The sequence below is a fragment of the Cricetulus griseus genome, assembly GCF_003668045.3.
Source record: "Cricetulus griseus strain 17A/GY chromosome 1 unlocalized genomic scaffold, alternate assembly CriGri-PICRH-1.0 chr1_0, whole genome shotgun sequence".
NCBI lineage: Eukaryota > Metazoa > Chordata > Mammalia > Rodentia > Cricetidae > Cricetulus > Cricetulus griseus.
In genome coordinates this window covers 136582899-136599253 of record NW_023276806.1, presented here as the reverse complement: position 1 = coordinate 136599253, position 16355 = coordinate 136582899, and the positions used below count along the sequence as shown (strand labels likewise).

Here is a 16355-nt window from a genome sequence, read left to right as displayed (position 1 = left end):
GCACTAAGGCATTATCTCTACAAAGAAAGTACAGAAGCTAGTATGAAATACAAACGGATTTCCATGGTGACCCTCAGCATTACCTAACAATCATCTTGAAAGATCTGCACATCTGTGCAAACTTCTTAAGCTATGCAAAACCCAACAAAACCTTTTGAACATTTTCTTATGGTGCACAAAAACAACAAAGTCAGCTAACAAAGTCCCTGTATGCCCTTCATTAGCCAACAGATGATAATGATAATGATTATGGTGGGGAAGACACTTCCCCCCTTCTTCTTTTTCTTGTTTCAGAGGATCCCTGTGGCAAACTCGTTTCTTATTTTCCTTTCACTGATGCACTAGTGTGCTTTATAAAGACAACTTCAACCAAGGGATCCTTATATAACAATATGTCATCCACTACAACCATAGTTGTCTATCAAATTTTAAAAGATTTAAGATCTATAAAAATGTTATATTAAGTTGGGGTATAAACAGTATTATTATTTATTATTTCCCCTGCAAACTCACTCATATGAGAGCGTGGTTTAATCAAATTGTGATATAATTGTTTCTGGTTTTCTTTTTTTACCTTTTTCATTATGTTCAGGAACAAGAACATTATCCGCTGTGACATTGGTTGGTTCCTGAAAGAAGAAATACATACTAAGTAATTCCACTTTATAAGTCTAGGAAAAGCAGAGCCCCTACAGAAACGATAGCTCCCCGTGTGGCTATACGCTGCAACAAGCAGAGTCTAATTTGGAAGAAAGCTAGAGTAGAGCCAGCTCACTTCACCCAACAGTACGCATTTCCTTGTAGACATGGCTTCCATGTCCACTGGGGACAGCAAACTATGAGTGCCGCAGTCAGTTATAGCCATTTTTAAATATATTGTAATGCTTTAAAAAAAAAAGTCACTGATTTGTTGTAATAAAAACAAAAACAAAAACTAGCAACTCCATAAAACATCAACCAGAAAAAGGAAATTGAGAACTGAGTTAGGATGAGTGAGAAACTCCCACCTCCTTAGTAGTTCTAAGTCTCTATTCCCGTAGGTCCTGGAAGGAGACAATGCTTGCTCCTCACATGTTTACAGACCTCAACTAAATACAGACAAAGGGAGAGGCAACGCTTCCCTAGTTTCACACACTGACTGTGTGTCCAGCATCTTTCCACCAGAGCATTCAATCTCTATGAAAGGATTTGCACCAGAGGTCCAGGGTCTTTTTTCTTTACACACATGCTCTGCGTTGGGCAATGCGTTGGGAAATTGAAGCTCCCTGTGGCGAGGCGCCGAAGGATTGGCACTTGTTCCTGCAAGAGAAGTAAAGGGTATAGAGGTGTTTGTGTCACCAATGTTCATTCGCTAACACCTTTTATTATTGAAGAAAACAAAGAAAATATTGCACTGTCAGGAAATGACAGCCTCAAAATAGTTCCTCTAAGAAGCCATTAGAAAGCTGTGTATCATGTATCAAAGCTATCTCAAAAGGAAAACAATGGAACACTGATTTGGTAAGATAGCTCAGCGGGAGAGGTATTTTCTTTCTACACAAGTGTGAGGATCTGAGTTCAATCCTCAGAAGTCACATGAAGAAAATAAAAACCAAATAAACAAGAAACCAAGCAGCCAGGCACAGGACTGCTTATAAACCTCAGCATGGTGGAGGCAGACAGGAAGATCCCTGGAGCTCCCTAACCATTAGCCTTGCCTGATAGGTGAGCTGCAGACCAATGAGAGATCTTAAAAAACATAGTGGATGACTCCAGATGAAGGACACCCAAGGCTGTCTACTGATCTCCACACACACGCACACATGCATCCACAGCTACACACACACACACACACACACACACACACACACACACACACACACACAAGCAAAACTAGAAAAAAAATCCTTCTGGTCATTAAAATACAAATGCAAAATACAGTATGTCCATATCTGCATGCTGGAAATACGACAGTAAACACTGGGTACATTGAACAGGTTGGTTATGTGGTAATCTCTGAGGGATCGCTTTAGAGTGGTAATGAAGCCACCTAGTGACAGAATCTTGACTTGCAAAATAGTCCCTGAAAAGGAGTACCAGGCTTTCTCTGGGAGACTCAAAAGACAATTCAAATCTAAGTGATACCTGAAGGTTCAAGTGTGAAGGGTAGAACACGCCTCTGAAATTAAAAGTAATCCACCAAAAAGAACAGAAGGTTTTAAAGCTGACAAAAAGGAGACTATCCGTGTAGCTGCACATCCTGGCCATGACAGCAGCAGGCAGAGACCAGTAAGAGCTCTGCCTCCTAAGTCAGTGAGTAGCTTCCACACCTACTCAGCGACATGTACACTGGAATCCCTGGAGCCCACATTTAAAAAGCTGGATGCTATAATATGACTGTCATCCCAGCACTTCTAGGGGAGATAGGAAGTGAAGATATGAGAAATATCCTCCTTACAAGCTCACACACCAGCTAGTCTGGAATGTGGAGCAGAAACAAGAGAGCCACCTCCTGAAAGTTAGCCTCTGATTGCCACACTGGTGCTGCAACATGAATGAGACATGGATAAAAAGAAACAGACAAGACAAACTCCAGTAAATGATAGATAAGTAAGGCATAATTAAAGCCTACAGCTCCAAATGGGGAGTCACAACTTTATTCTGGAGGCAACATTTACTTTCAAAGACCTGATTTTATAACTGTCTATAACTGGGAGATCCAATGTTGTTGCTAACTTTTAATAATATAATGGAATGAAAAATAGCACTATGTATTTTTATTTAAACATTTTGATTTCTTATCCTGAGATTTAGAAGTAAAGCTCATTCCATTAGTTGCTAAATGAAATGTTAAAATCCTGTAGTTGCTAGGAGAATGGGGCAAGCCTTTACAAATCCCCGCCTTGAAGAAGAAGAAGAAGAAGAAGAAGAAGAAGAAGAAGAAGAAGAAGAAGAAGAAGAAGAAGAAGAAGAAGAAGAAGAAGAAGAAGAAGGTGCATCTCTGTGAGTTGAGTGCCAGCTTGGTGTCCATAGCAAGTTCCAGAAACAAAACAAAAAGTGGAAAGGAATGTTAAGCAACAAGGGAAGAAACTGTCACGTTCACAAGCAACAGGTCACTGACAGCAAGGCTGGCCAGTGTCTGGGTAAAATGCAGTGTTTCTATTCAGAAAGTCCCATAGGATGTCTGGAGAGCCACAGTCTGAGAGCATACTCACCATAGGTCGTGATTAAATGGATAGCTCGTTGATGCCCCATCTCCTGGAGAATCTCTAAAAGGTCGCCAATGGTCTTGTTTTTCTGTGCCCAGGACCATAGCAATTCTCTTGTTCCACTTTTACCTTGATCTACGTATTTTTCGATATGACGGACATCCAGCCAGCTGTTAGAAAGTCGCTCCGCTGTGGAAAATTCGATAAAAGGAAGGCAAGAATAGCTTACCTTTATTCCAATACTTGTGATTTGTCTTGCCACCTTGTTTATTTTACATCATTTGAATTGTAAACTCATTTTAAGCTTGTTTATTTTGAGCTAATTTACTAGTTACCCCTGCACTCTGTCCATATTCACATCACTAACCAGGACAAATTTGCCAGAATGAGTAACAATAGAACTTACTCTAGTTCCCAATAGTCTCACTGGTGGATCTGCCTCCTCTCCTATCCTAGAGTTTCTGCATGGCATTTGTTCACCTCCGAGTCTGTTCTGCTCTCTGGCTCCTCATCTTTCCAGTTAGTAGATAACAGTGTGTCCTCAATGTACAGTGTCCACGGATTTGGTACGACTATCTGATCACCATTTATGCTTATCTGCATTGCTTTGTTTCTGTGCTGTCTGCAAGATCTCTCTACTACAAGCTATTCTTTTAACTATGACGGAGAAGACACTAGGTGATTCTGGAACCTTTCTGCTTCTGCTTGCATTTATTCTGCACTGCTCAATGGATCTTGTTTGTCACAATTACAACTACAATATAATTTCTTAATAATGATTTCCCTTCTGTATTCATTAACGGTATTTTTTCATAACGGTATATTGAGTGTATACTTCAAGAGTATACACTCTTATTTATTCATTCACTCAACTTTTAATGTGTTGTCAGTATGGACTTAAGGATATTTTATTCCAAAGAGTAAAACTCTAATAATGTTTTGTTGCTAAAGTTGTTTCACTGTGTCCATCTAGGATGGCTCTTGTCTTCTGACAAGACCTATATTTTTTCAGCACTTCCTAATTTTCTGGCTCTACACCATGCTCCCAGCTCATTTGTGTTTCCCCCTTCTACAAGGCTGCAATTAATCGCTTGCTCAGAGAGCTGTAGCTTCTCTACCAGAAATAATGTTCCAAAGCTAAGATCTAGTTGCTAGACAGAATTCCAGCTTTGTCACTGACAGACCCCCAAAGCTAGCAAATGCTGTCATGTGATCCAATGTCCACATTTCTCGATCTGTATGGTGCACATTACACACCAAGCGTCTGTTGTAGTTCCCCTGGTTTGAATTCAGTGTCGCAAGTTACATGTTGTCCCTCTTTTGTAACTTTATTCTTAAACAGTGAGAAATTGCTCTTGTGACTGACAATATTTCTATCTATAATCATCAAGTACTTTCAGAATTGCTGATCCACCTTTGAGAAAAATACACGAACTAAACTGAAGTACAATAGCTCCTGCTATGCCGGGTAGGTGTAAGAGCATCCGGTTAAAGCATTGTTTACCAACCACTTCAGTTAATTCTTTCTTCCTCACCTCTTTTTTTTTTTGTGACTATTACTCCTTTGTAATACATTATACTTACTCTTATGCAATGGTTGTTTAAACATTTGTTCTGTAATGTCTTGGTGTTGAACACTTTTGAGTAACTAAAAGCTAATATCTGAGTGGGACCAAGGGATACTGTCAGTGGGGTACTATGCTTTTCATTGAACTAAACAGTACATATGACTTATTTAGGATCTTGTACAAACCCCCTAAAAATGATACCAATGCTATATAAGATTTCATGGTGCTTGAGTTAACAGGATTTATTAAATGAATATTTGTGCCATCTCACTGAACAACTCCAAAATGTTAACATGCACTGTAAAGCAAAAGAAAGAACAGAGAAGACAAATGACAGAAAGGAAAACTTACCTGGTCGTGTGGTGATACCTCAGGTTAGCTCAGTCCCATTGAGTCCTAACATAAACCCTGTGTTTTGGGATCATGGTTGGTCATGATACCATCCCACCATGCCTTTTCCTCCAAGTAAGACTATAAAAGTTAGGGTCCTATATATAGGTCTGTGGATGAAAGCCAATTAGCACCTGAGAATAACAGCAGGACTCTTGGTGCACTACCATGACTGGCTATTGGGATTCAGCACATTTTCTTTCTGCCATGCTCAAATAAATACATGGAATAAACCCTCCAGCAGGAACCACGGTAACACCATTAAGAGATTCTGCTGCCTGCTGATGCTATTCTTCAAAAGGCTAACAGGGGCTCAGATCTGATAAGAACAGCAAAACCTTATGGGTCTTTCTTCTGTTTAAAATTGGTTTCAGAATCTCAGGTCTGTTAAACTCTTAGGGAGTCACTTTTTCATTTATAGTGTTTGAAATCATATTAAAAAGACAGGTGTTTCTGCTTTGATATGGCACCCTCTGGCCCACAGTTCCAGTTCTATAAGACTTGGCCAGAACACACAGTTGACTTCATGTTAGAGCCTTGTTAATATCCTCAGTAAAGCTATAAAGTTAAAGGAGATAATACAACCACAACGCCTCCCTGCTCTTTGAGACAAAATTGACTCCACAGATATCAACACTACTCACCAACATTCCCAATTCTCTATTCCATTGTTGAAGGTTAAATTTCACTGCCTTGTAAGATTATGGATGTCCAAATGGCATTTCTATTCTACCAAGATGCTGAAGATTCAGGATACAATTCACCAGGATTCTATTCCAGTCATGGTATGGTACAAGCACACGGGGAGACTAGGGAATGACATGTCTTGTCATGTTGGGTCACCCACATGGTCCCTCAGTGTTCCTTTCAGTAGGAAAAATCATAGTCATGCTTTGTTAAACAACTGAGGTTTCGGTAGTACTTGTTACTGCAGCATAAGCTCTATCCTGACTAATATAAACTTGCTCCTTGAATTTTCTGTCACCTAAGTGACATCTTGTTTCAAAACAAAGTAAAAGGTAGTGACAGATTTTGTGATCACTTATAAAGTGAGCAGGTAATGGAGACATTCAATTTGGAAGCATGTACAGTCTGTAAGAGAAGGATATACACAACCCAATGTCACTGAGCTGAAGTGTCTTTCTTCTCTCAGGTCTCAGACATACACAAAAAGTTTGCATTCCTTGTGTCTTTTAAGGAATAGTGCCTTACAAAGAGAATCGAACTACACAAATACCAAATACATGTTTTGGATGTGTGACCATTACAAAAAACAAAGAGACCTTTCAGGCGAAACTCTTGGCAAGAGGCAGTAATACTATTTTAATATATAGTTGGCTCTTCCTATCTGTGACCTCTATATCCAGGAATTCAACTAAGGAAATACAAAATAAAATAGTTTTAAAAGTTATGTAAACTTCATTGGCAAGATTCTATTGCTGTTGAATCACATACTTGAGTCATAGAACATTGAAAAACTTCAAGCTGGTGTGTATCTGGAAGCTTCATTCCTACTAGCTAGATTTTATAGTTCTGGAATAATATGCATGCTACCAGACTAGTAACCAGCAGTCTTACACAGACCGTGACCCACAGTAGCAAGGGTGACAACAAGATATGCCCACTGGATCAAGAGTGACAGAAATGTTATGGGAGTAAATAACCAGTTTCTGATTGGATTGAATGTTCATTCCACAAGACAGAACTCATGCCTAGTACCATTAGCTGGACCAAGAACCCTAATGCTATTATTTTGCTAAATTAACATTATAATAAACTTCCTTGTAAGTTCTTATCTGTATTGCTTTAGATTATTACATATCTCAGCCTCCACCAGGGAAGCTTATTTTTGCAGTAGATGCTGATTAACCCAGAAACCCACAACTGGTCAACATTCAGAGAATGAGAGACTGTGAAATTGTTCACCCTAAGTGAGATATTTATGCCACATGAGCCCCCTCCTCCTCCGGAGAAGCAGGGATCTACACAGAAGATTGTCAGAGCCAGACATGTGAATATAGTGAAACCGTATTTTTCAGACACAACAAGGAAGTTGAAATTAAGAATTCAGCGCAGCTGACTGCATGCACAAGACTTGTATGAGATCAAGCTAGACAAAATCCCAACATGGAAAGGGGAGGAGCTCACAAAGTCCCGCACATAGCAGAGAAGTTATGGGAAATTGATGGATGCTGAGAGGAAAGCAGGCCCTGAGAAGTCACCAGTAAGTAGATGGCTCTCCATTCACCTACACAATGGCAACAGCATGTGAACTCATTGGGTTTAAAACTAAGATCAAGTGGCTTGACAGTGGTGGCACACACCTTTGATCCCGGCAATTGGAAGGCAGAGGCAGGCAGATCTCTGTGAATTCGAGGACACATGGTAAACAGAGTAAGAGTCAGGATAGGCTCCAAAGCTACAAACAAACAAAAAAAAATCATGTGAAGTTGGAAGGGAAGATAGGGGTGAAATTAGAAAGGAGAAAACTAGGAGGGATTTGGTAAAAGGAAAAAAATAATATACATTATTAAATTATCAAATAAAAAATTAATTATATCAGGAGTTGTGGATATAAGCCAGTGGTAGTGTTTGCCTACTTTGCAAAAGCCCTGGGTTTGATCCCTAATCCTACAACAAAAAATTCAATACTAAAACATGCAAAATTGTGTTCTTAAAATTTTTTCCTAAAAGATGCACTGTGACCGTCTATTTATTTAGACTAGCTATTTATTTATGTTGACTTATATATTATTGATAATCTACAAACAGGTGTAAAGTATATGAGAGGACTATGTACTTTACACACAAATACAATGTTATCTTGTATAAAGAAACTGATGGGTGAGTTATCTCTTTCTTAAACTTATCTGTCTTTTTGATTAACGCTTATTTTTCCTAAATGCTTTGTTTGGCTATTTCTACAAGCTCTTTAGAGTGAACTACTGTCATTTAACACTTGTTGATGTCTTCATTGTGCAACTTGTTATAGTAACTCAGGCACCAAAGAGGAGTAGAGCATAGACAGGTCCCTAAATAAAGATGGGGACACCATGAATGGATCTCTATATAGGGAGATTCTGGGCCCATTATTAGTATTTCTAAATGGGGGATCATTCTTAAATAGGTATTGTGTAGGCTTTCCTGTCTTGGGGGGGGTCATTTTAAAACACTACAAATCAATTGTGAACTCTATGGACTGTTCCTCCTTCCAGGGATAAAAGTCACCCATTAAAATGTAGCATGGCTGTGTAAGTACACACAGCCATGCTACACTAAATTCACCATGAGAATTTAGTGAGGGCTTTGCCATTAGCCTCTGGGGCAACTTCAATCTAGTTGTGGACTATGAATGCTTTCCAACTGCTTGTCTGTAAAGTGTCCTTTCAAGTTGTCTACCAAAATGTTTACAATATTTGGTTGCACTTTCTTGTTCTGTTTTTAAAATTAAAATGACCACTGATTGTAGGGGACACCCTAGCCACACCTGCCTGGGTGCTGGTTACAGGTGTGCCTGGCCACGCCCAATTGGGTAACCTGAGGAAGGTTTAAGAGTGAGGGACATCGGGCATTGGTGGCACACCCTTTAATCCCAGCACTCGGGAGGCAGAGGCAGGTGGATCTCTGTGAGTTCGAGGCCAGCCTGGTCTCCAGAGTGAGTTCCAGGATAGGCTCCAAAGCTACACAGAGAAACCCTGTCTCGAAAAAAAAAAAAAAAAAAAGAGTGAGGGATACATACATGGAGCCCCTCTTTTTACTTACCTTGCTCCGTGCCGGCTAGCTAGGCTGTTCTAAGTAGTGTTCTCCTAAATAAATATCCTTATATCTATGCCTGACTCCGTATTGATATTTCACTTTAACTGATTTCAAAATCCCCTTATTCTTTTGAAGATGAAACTGTAGGTCAGTGGTAAGCATTTGAATGTCATATCCAAGACTCTGGGATAAGTCCCTAACACTGAAAAAACAAAAACAAAAAAACCAAAGCCAACTATTTATAGACTTTAGGAAACTTTCTACCCTCAAGAGTAACACTCCAAAGAAAGAGCGCCCAATGTCACAGGGTTTTTCCTTCAGTGAGGGATGCTTAGCTCTCTTTTATTAGAAAGTGAATTTTCTAATTATTACTGTTTTCAGAGTATTGGGCGTAATGGACCACACAAAATAATAATATAATTTCTACAACACATGGCAGATTTTGGCATTTGTTAAATGAAAAAGGCTGGCTCCTTTGTACTTTGGATTTTGGGATTAGGCATACACATATGATTTCCTGGGTCAGAGAAGGAAGAGGTTCCCTTGAGCATCCACCCTTGAGCCACTATAATCAGGGAAGGGAAGGAGAAGGTTGGACTCAGCCAGCCAGAAGTGGGGCAGCTGGGGCAGGGTTTACTTGGATTGAGGGGAGAAGGAAAGGTCTGTAGGACGGAAACTGGTTTCACAAATGAGGAGGGTATTGAAGAGTAAAGAGAAGGCAACCCTTAAAACATAGGTTAAGCCAGGCAGTGGTAGAGCATGCCTTTAATCCCAGCACTAAGGAGGCAGAGGCAGGTGGATCTCTGTGAGTTCGAGGATAGCGTGGCCTACAGAAGGAGTTCCAGGACAGCCAGTGCTACACACAGAGAAACCCTGTCTCAGAAAAATGAAACACACACACACACACACACACACACACACACACACACACACACACACACACACACACACACACCAAAACAAAAATGTACGTTTATGTTCAAGAAAAGCAGGCAGGGAAAGTTCCTGTTGTCTTTGTATGTCACATATCTAGCACTGATGTTAGAGTAACGCTTGCCAAATGACAGGCAAGGTGCCCGAGGACTGGCACCATAACTTGAGAGTTCATCCAACCAGCAATGAGACTGACCTCAAACTTTAAAGCAGCACAAAATTGGCAGCTTCAGCTTTAGGTGACAACAGTTTACACATGGAGAGGAAGCATTATTTTATTACTCAGGGTTCTCACAGTAGCAAAGGAACAGCTTACAGTGATTAAGGAAACCAATTATCTCTCCAAAACCCAGAGATGTCAGCTTTCCCACATTCCATTCCTCTTTCTCCTTCCTCTTTTTTTTTTTTCTGCTGGATTTCCCTTTTAAAAATGCTGCAGGGCATAACCCTGTGCTCTCCCCTCCTGCCATTCACCTGAGAGACTACTGAAGACCAGAAGCCCCACCAGAAGCCCCACCTGAGATCCAGCTGGGGCACGAGTGCACGGGCATCAAATGAGCTGGCTGTGTTAGCTACATAACACTGAACTGCACAAAGGAGCATAAAGAAAACTAGATTAGGTGAGAGGGTATTTCTGCAGAACTTCTTGGTAACAGATAGGCCAATAGTGACTTAGAATCAGTACTGCCGGCACACATGGATGCTTAGAAATTGAATATGAATATGTTTTCTCCTTCTCCTACTGGTGATTCATGGTACAGCCTTAATAGCTTTCCCCTGAGGTTAATGCATTTTGTATAGAAACACCACAAAAAAGACTAATTATCTGCAACCATAAAATGTATAATTCATTTACATCAAATTCTATTAAACAATAGCTTAAATTTGGTACAGTGGGAATGCAAATTCTTGGCAGGTTAGCTACAGTCCATATTCTTAGTTTCCTCCAACACTTCCTTACCACTCTCTTCCAGAATTTCTTCATAAATCAAAGAGGAATGTTCCCAATGATTAATTGTATTTCTAAAGAGCATTCCAAATGAAAAAGATAAAGTAAGAAAAAAGGGGCTGTAGTTGTAGAAAAACATTGTTTTGGAAGGCAAATCTTACTGAAAGATGCTTTGTCTCTATAGAAATACAAAAGGTGACCTGAGAAGTTGAGAAATGCGTTAACCTGAAGGTAACAATTGCTTCAACAGTATTTCTAGATTCTCAGGAGTCTCTGTGGGCTATTTTGAGCAGGTAGAATTGTCTAGATATTGCTAACCACCGGGGAATTCACTGACAGAAATCATGTCTCTGTATGCAAATCGGTCTCCGGAGGGGGATTTTTAGAATAACGCAACACACCCCAGTTTGCAATCTCTGTATTTGCATGCAACCACATGCCAAAAACCCTAGGAAGTTAAGAAGGTACTCTTGCTGTTTGTTTTTAGGTAACATAATGGGAAAGCAAAGCACAGAAAGAAATAGGCTTGGTTTCAACAAGCAACAGCATTAACAACTCCTTTATGATAAATGACATTTTTAAATTCCAAAACAATAAAACAAAACTAAAGTGTGTAAGTTACTTACATATTCTTCATACAAGACAGCGGTAACACCATGAGTGTTTCAATTTTGTAAGAAATAATACTTATCTATACTTATGCACATGTGTACTTTTTATTCCATACCCGAGTAGGATTTTTATCCCATAATGAAAGCAAGGGTGGGGAAAACTGTCATGACATCTCTAATGTTCCCCGTCCCATCTATATGTTTTCATAGACCCAGATAAGGACTTGAAGTTAATGGCCCTTGGGTGTTAGCATGAAAACAGGTTACTCTCAACACCAGCACTTCAGCTTGTCCATGCTGCTTTCGCCAGGCAAGGTGGCTCCCGCCTTTAATCTGAGGACTTGGAAGGCAGAAACTGGTGGATCCTTTTGAGTTTGAGGCCATCCTGGTCTTCATAGCAAGTTCCAGTGTAGCTAGAACTATATAAGGAGACCTTGTCTCAATAATAACAAAACCTGTATGGCATCATTCACTGATAATGACCAATACTGCTTCCCCATCTCTCTCTCCCACTCGAGTCTTCCTTATGGCATTTATGTAAGTTTGTTCTCTATAAAATAGGAGAATCATTACAAGCGCTTACTGCAGTGCCTTTGTAGTGCAGCCTCTGTTGAGCAGTCCTCCTAGTAAGATTTCGAATGTTTAAAAAAAAAAAATCTCTGTGGACTATTCATTATTTGATTTGGAACACAAATGGCAGCTCTGTTCCAGCTACCGTTTTAGATGTTAAGGGAGTTGGTATGAAATAGACAAATTAAAAACACAAACAAACATAAAACCGAGCAACTGCCTCCATGAGGTGTGTCAGTTAGACTTTGTAATGTTATAACAAAGGTCTGAGTAAATCAGCCTAAGAAGAAAAGGAAAACAAAAAACAAACAAACAAAAAAAAAAAACAAAAAACAACAACAACAAAAAAAACTTTTTCAGCCCAAAGACTCAGAGGTTTCAATCCATAATGTCAGGGCACTAGTTCTCAACCTGTGGGTCATGACCCCTTTGGGGACAAATGACTTATTCATAGGTGTTCCCTAAGACCACCTGAAAACACAAATATTTATATTATGATTCATAACAGTAACAATATTACAGCCATGAATGTAATGAAAACAGTTTTATGGTTGAGGGTCACCACAACATGAGGAACTGTATTAAACCATCAAAGCACTAGGTAGGTTGAGAGCCACTGTGGTAGGGTATGGAGGAGCCTAGAAGCTCATTTTGAGACCACCAAGAAATAAAGTGGGAAGGAAAGTCTGAACTAGTGACACCCCCCCCCATTTTTTATTCCATCCAGGCCCCAGCTGTGGGATGCTACTCTCAGTGCACTCTCCCTCTCATGGTTAACCGCCTCTGGAAACACACTCCCAGCAACTCCCAGAAGATACTCTGCCAATCTCCTAGGCATCTTCTCACTCTATCAAGTTGACAGTCAAAAATAACCATCCCTAGGAAGCATATTTCTAGATGGACAATAAACAATACCAAATGTGATAAAGGAGAAGTGGTGTAGGTGAAAGTAAAACAAGGAAGAAAAGGGGCATAAAGAGGGGTGTCAATTTACCCCGTTTCTCTGTGTAGACTCCTTCTGTAGACCAGGTTGGCCTCAGACTTAACGATCCATCCACCTCTGCCTCAATTCTGGGATTAAAGGCTTGAGCCACCACTGCCCAGGGCAGGTGTCAGTTTTAAAGGAGCATTCAAGGTATGCCAAGACAGAGCAGATGAAAAGGGACGGCTCAAGGTTGTCTGCAGGACAACTGTCCTGTAAGCCCAAGAAAAAGAGTCAACATAGAAGAGAGAGGAGGGAGAAAACTTATGTGGGTGCTCCATGCTTGCTGGAGGTGAGATGGGACACTACCACAGAGTTAAAAATGAAGTAGTAATATTCACACGGGTAAAAGTTCCACTGACTGCTCTTTTGAAAAGGGTTTGGAGAAGGGTGAGGGAATCTCACCTAGAAGACAGCTACATAATCCAGGCAAAACTTTGATGTTGGTTTGTTTGGAGATGGCTGTGGTGGCTGTGGTAAGTGGTTAATATTATTACACAGATCCAAAAGGCAAAGTCCAAAATATCAGTTGCTTGGAGACAGGATGTGGTTTGTGCAGAGTGGGGCTAGGGGTGGGGGAGCTGAGAAGTTATAAAATATTAACCTTTTGGTCTAAATAAAAGAAAGTTAAGGTGGCTAGTAATTAAAATGGGAAAAATCCAGGGAGCAGAGGAGAGACATTTTAGGGATGTAAATTTGAAGGCATTTGTCAAGTAGGTAAATGGAAAGATGATGCTGGCGCTCCACAGAGCCCCAGGCTAGAAAGTTGGGAATTAGTGACATCTGGATAGAATTTCTTAGGTAGTGGGTATAGTGGGTCATGAATTAATCCCAGAGGCACCATAAGAGATAAAGAGCCCTTTGTGATAAAAGGAAGAAATAATGACAGCGTAGAGTTCGAGAAATACAGTGCTTCATGGAGAAAGGACAACCCATTGTGTCAAGTAAGATGAAGCCTGGGAAATGACCAGTGCATTTGGCCTTGATAGGGAGGAACATCAATAGGACCAGTGTGGGATGCAAGCCTAAATGGAGAAAGTTCAAGGAAGGATAAATCAGTGAGCTATAAATAGCCCTTTTGAGGGAGAAGACATAAATGGGCTGATAGCTTAGAGAAGAAGTAAGACCTAATGGAAGCCTTGTAAGATGGGAGAAATGACACAGTAGTCAAAGTCAAGCCGCATTCGCTCTTCAGGAGGGAAAGTCCATTGGCTGCTCCTGGAGTAAGGGAATCACGCAGTGCCTTCTTCTGAAGAGGAGAATATGGAAAGAGGATAAAGAGAAGCATTGTAACATGGGTACCCAACAGATACTACTTTAGCCTGTGATGGTAAATGTGAACAGAGACAATTTACACCAGAAGTATGGAACCTTGTCAAGCTGTCATGAAAATTGTCCTCCACTTCTGTGATAGTCCCCAGAATCAACCTCAGTCTACTAATAAGAAAGCCATCTCAACCCAGTTGAGGAGCAATAAGTTCTCCTCAAAACTGTCCAGGTCTCTAAAAACAAGCCGGAGAAGTCACAGTCCAAAGGAGACAGAGAGCACAGGGAAATAAACGTGACATGGTATCTCAATGTGAGAACTTAGAATCCTGGAAGAGAGAAGGGCGGCTAGGAACAAAGTGAAAGAAGTGTGAATAAAATATGAACTTCAGGCAAATAACCGCGTGTCAGTCTTATAACACATGTACCATGCTAATGTAAAATGTTAGTAACAGGAGATCCTGGGTTCAGGCTTTATGGGTAGAACTTATATCCAGAGTATACCTAAGAGCTCTTTATCATCTTCCATGCCCTTGGTGCAAACATAAAGCTGTTTTAAAAGGTAAAACCATTCAATATTTTGAACATAAAAGGAAAAGATATGCCCAGGAGTCTGACCATCTCATGGAGTCTTAGTCCGCCATTCATTAAATTAACTTGAGGCAAGTCACTTTAAACTCTCTAGCAATCCATTTTCCTGTCACTAAAATAGAAATGGGAACAGGGTCTACATTTTTATAGCAGGTTCAGGAGACAGCCTACATAACAAAGTACAAAACACGGGGCCAGGCAACAGTAGATACTTCAGAATGGCAGCTATTGGTATCACTGGTCTTATTGCATACATTCATTGGATATTCAAATGCATAGGTTAATGTGCTATTAGATTTATTTGTTTTTAAAATGACTATTCACTTGCATAGTATATTTACTTTTAGAAGATTTTATGATTTTTAATTATGTGTGCATGTTGGGAGATAGATACATGTGTGAGCGTGGGTGTTCAGGGAGAACAGAGGCAAGGCCTTCAGATCTTTAACAGTGGTTGTGAGCTGCCAGACATGGGTGCTAGGAACAGAACCCTAGACCTCTGGAAGAACAGTACACACTCTTAATCACTGAGATGTCTCTTTAGCCCTTATTTACTTTAATGAGAGAAAGAAATTGTGAATGCATTCTATCATGTAGAATCTATAAAACAACATGAGTTTTCTCCGTATGCCTTAAAATGCTGAGAAGTGTGCCAGCATGAATTGTCCCAAACTATTTACTTTAAATAGCAATCTATGGTAATGCAATGAATGAATGTTCATTAGAGGTTCTGCGTGTCCGTTATGATGTCATTATGCCTGCAAAGCAAACAGTTAACCACCAACAACCAGATTTTACCTTGAAATTATACTAATTTTACTGGCAATACTTAACAAAGGTGGTTTGAGGGATTTGGTCGATGTGAGCTCTGAAGCAGACGGTACTTCCTGACGTGTATTGAGCTTTCCACCCACCCTTAATGCATCAGCCGCTCCAGGAGAGAGACTTAAGCATTTGTGTGTTCAAAGTCTTGCATGGTGATTCCAGCCAGGCTGCTTGATCCCTCCACACACTTATCCAACACAGAGATGGCTATGTGATCTGCCAGTGTCTGAACTGCCTTTGGTAATGTAGCTCAGTAGTCACCATCATCGGGGATCATGATCAGCCTAGAACAGTTTCTCCTATCAGTGTTATGATCCCTTTCCATCTGCAACTGGGGGCCCTCTTATCTTCAGATTCTCTCTTGCTGTGTACGTAAGTGCATGCATGTGTGTGCCTCTGTGTGTGTGTGTGTGTGTGTGTGTGTGTATGTGTGTGTGTATGTGTGTGTATGTGTGTGTGTGTGTGTGTGTGTGTAGTATGTCTGTGTGTGTATGTGTGTGTGTGTGTGTGTGTGTGTGTGTGTGTGTGTGTGTGTGTGTGTGTGTGTGTGTGTGATATGTCTGGCTCTGTGTGTGTGTGTGTGTGTGTGTGTGTGCATGCACGTGTTCATACACATGTACTAGGGGATCAAACTCGGCCTCCCATAATCCAAGCGTTTACTCAGCTACTTCTTCAGCACAGTGTCATGGTTCAGTCCCCCCTGCTCTCCTTGTTGTCACAAAGATC

At 40.4% G+C, this 16355-nt stretch overlaps 1 protein-coding gene across 1 annotated transcript in view; it reads right to left on the bottom strand.

The window, feature by feature from the left end:
* The window catches only part of Irak3 (interleukin 1 receptor associated kinase 3), a 56062-nt gene that overhangs the window by 36982 nt on the left and 2725 nt on the right, over positions 1-16355 (bottom strand). Inside the window, exons 2-4 of the mRNA XM_027392321.2 lie at positions 3195-3377; positions 1226-1299; positions 575-629 (exon numbers count right to left, since the gene is read on the bottom strand). Of these exons, the coding sequence (XP_027248122.1) occupies positions 575-629; positions 1226-1299; positions 3195-3377 (312 nt within the window). The remainder of the gene's footprint in view (positions 1-574; positions 630-1225; positions 1300-3194; positions 3378-16355) is intronic.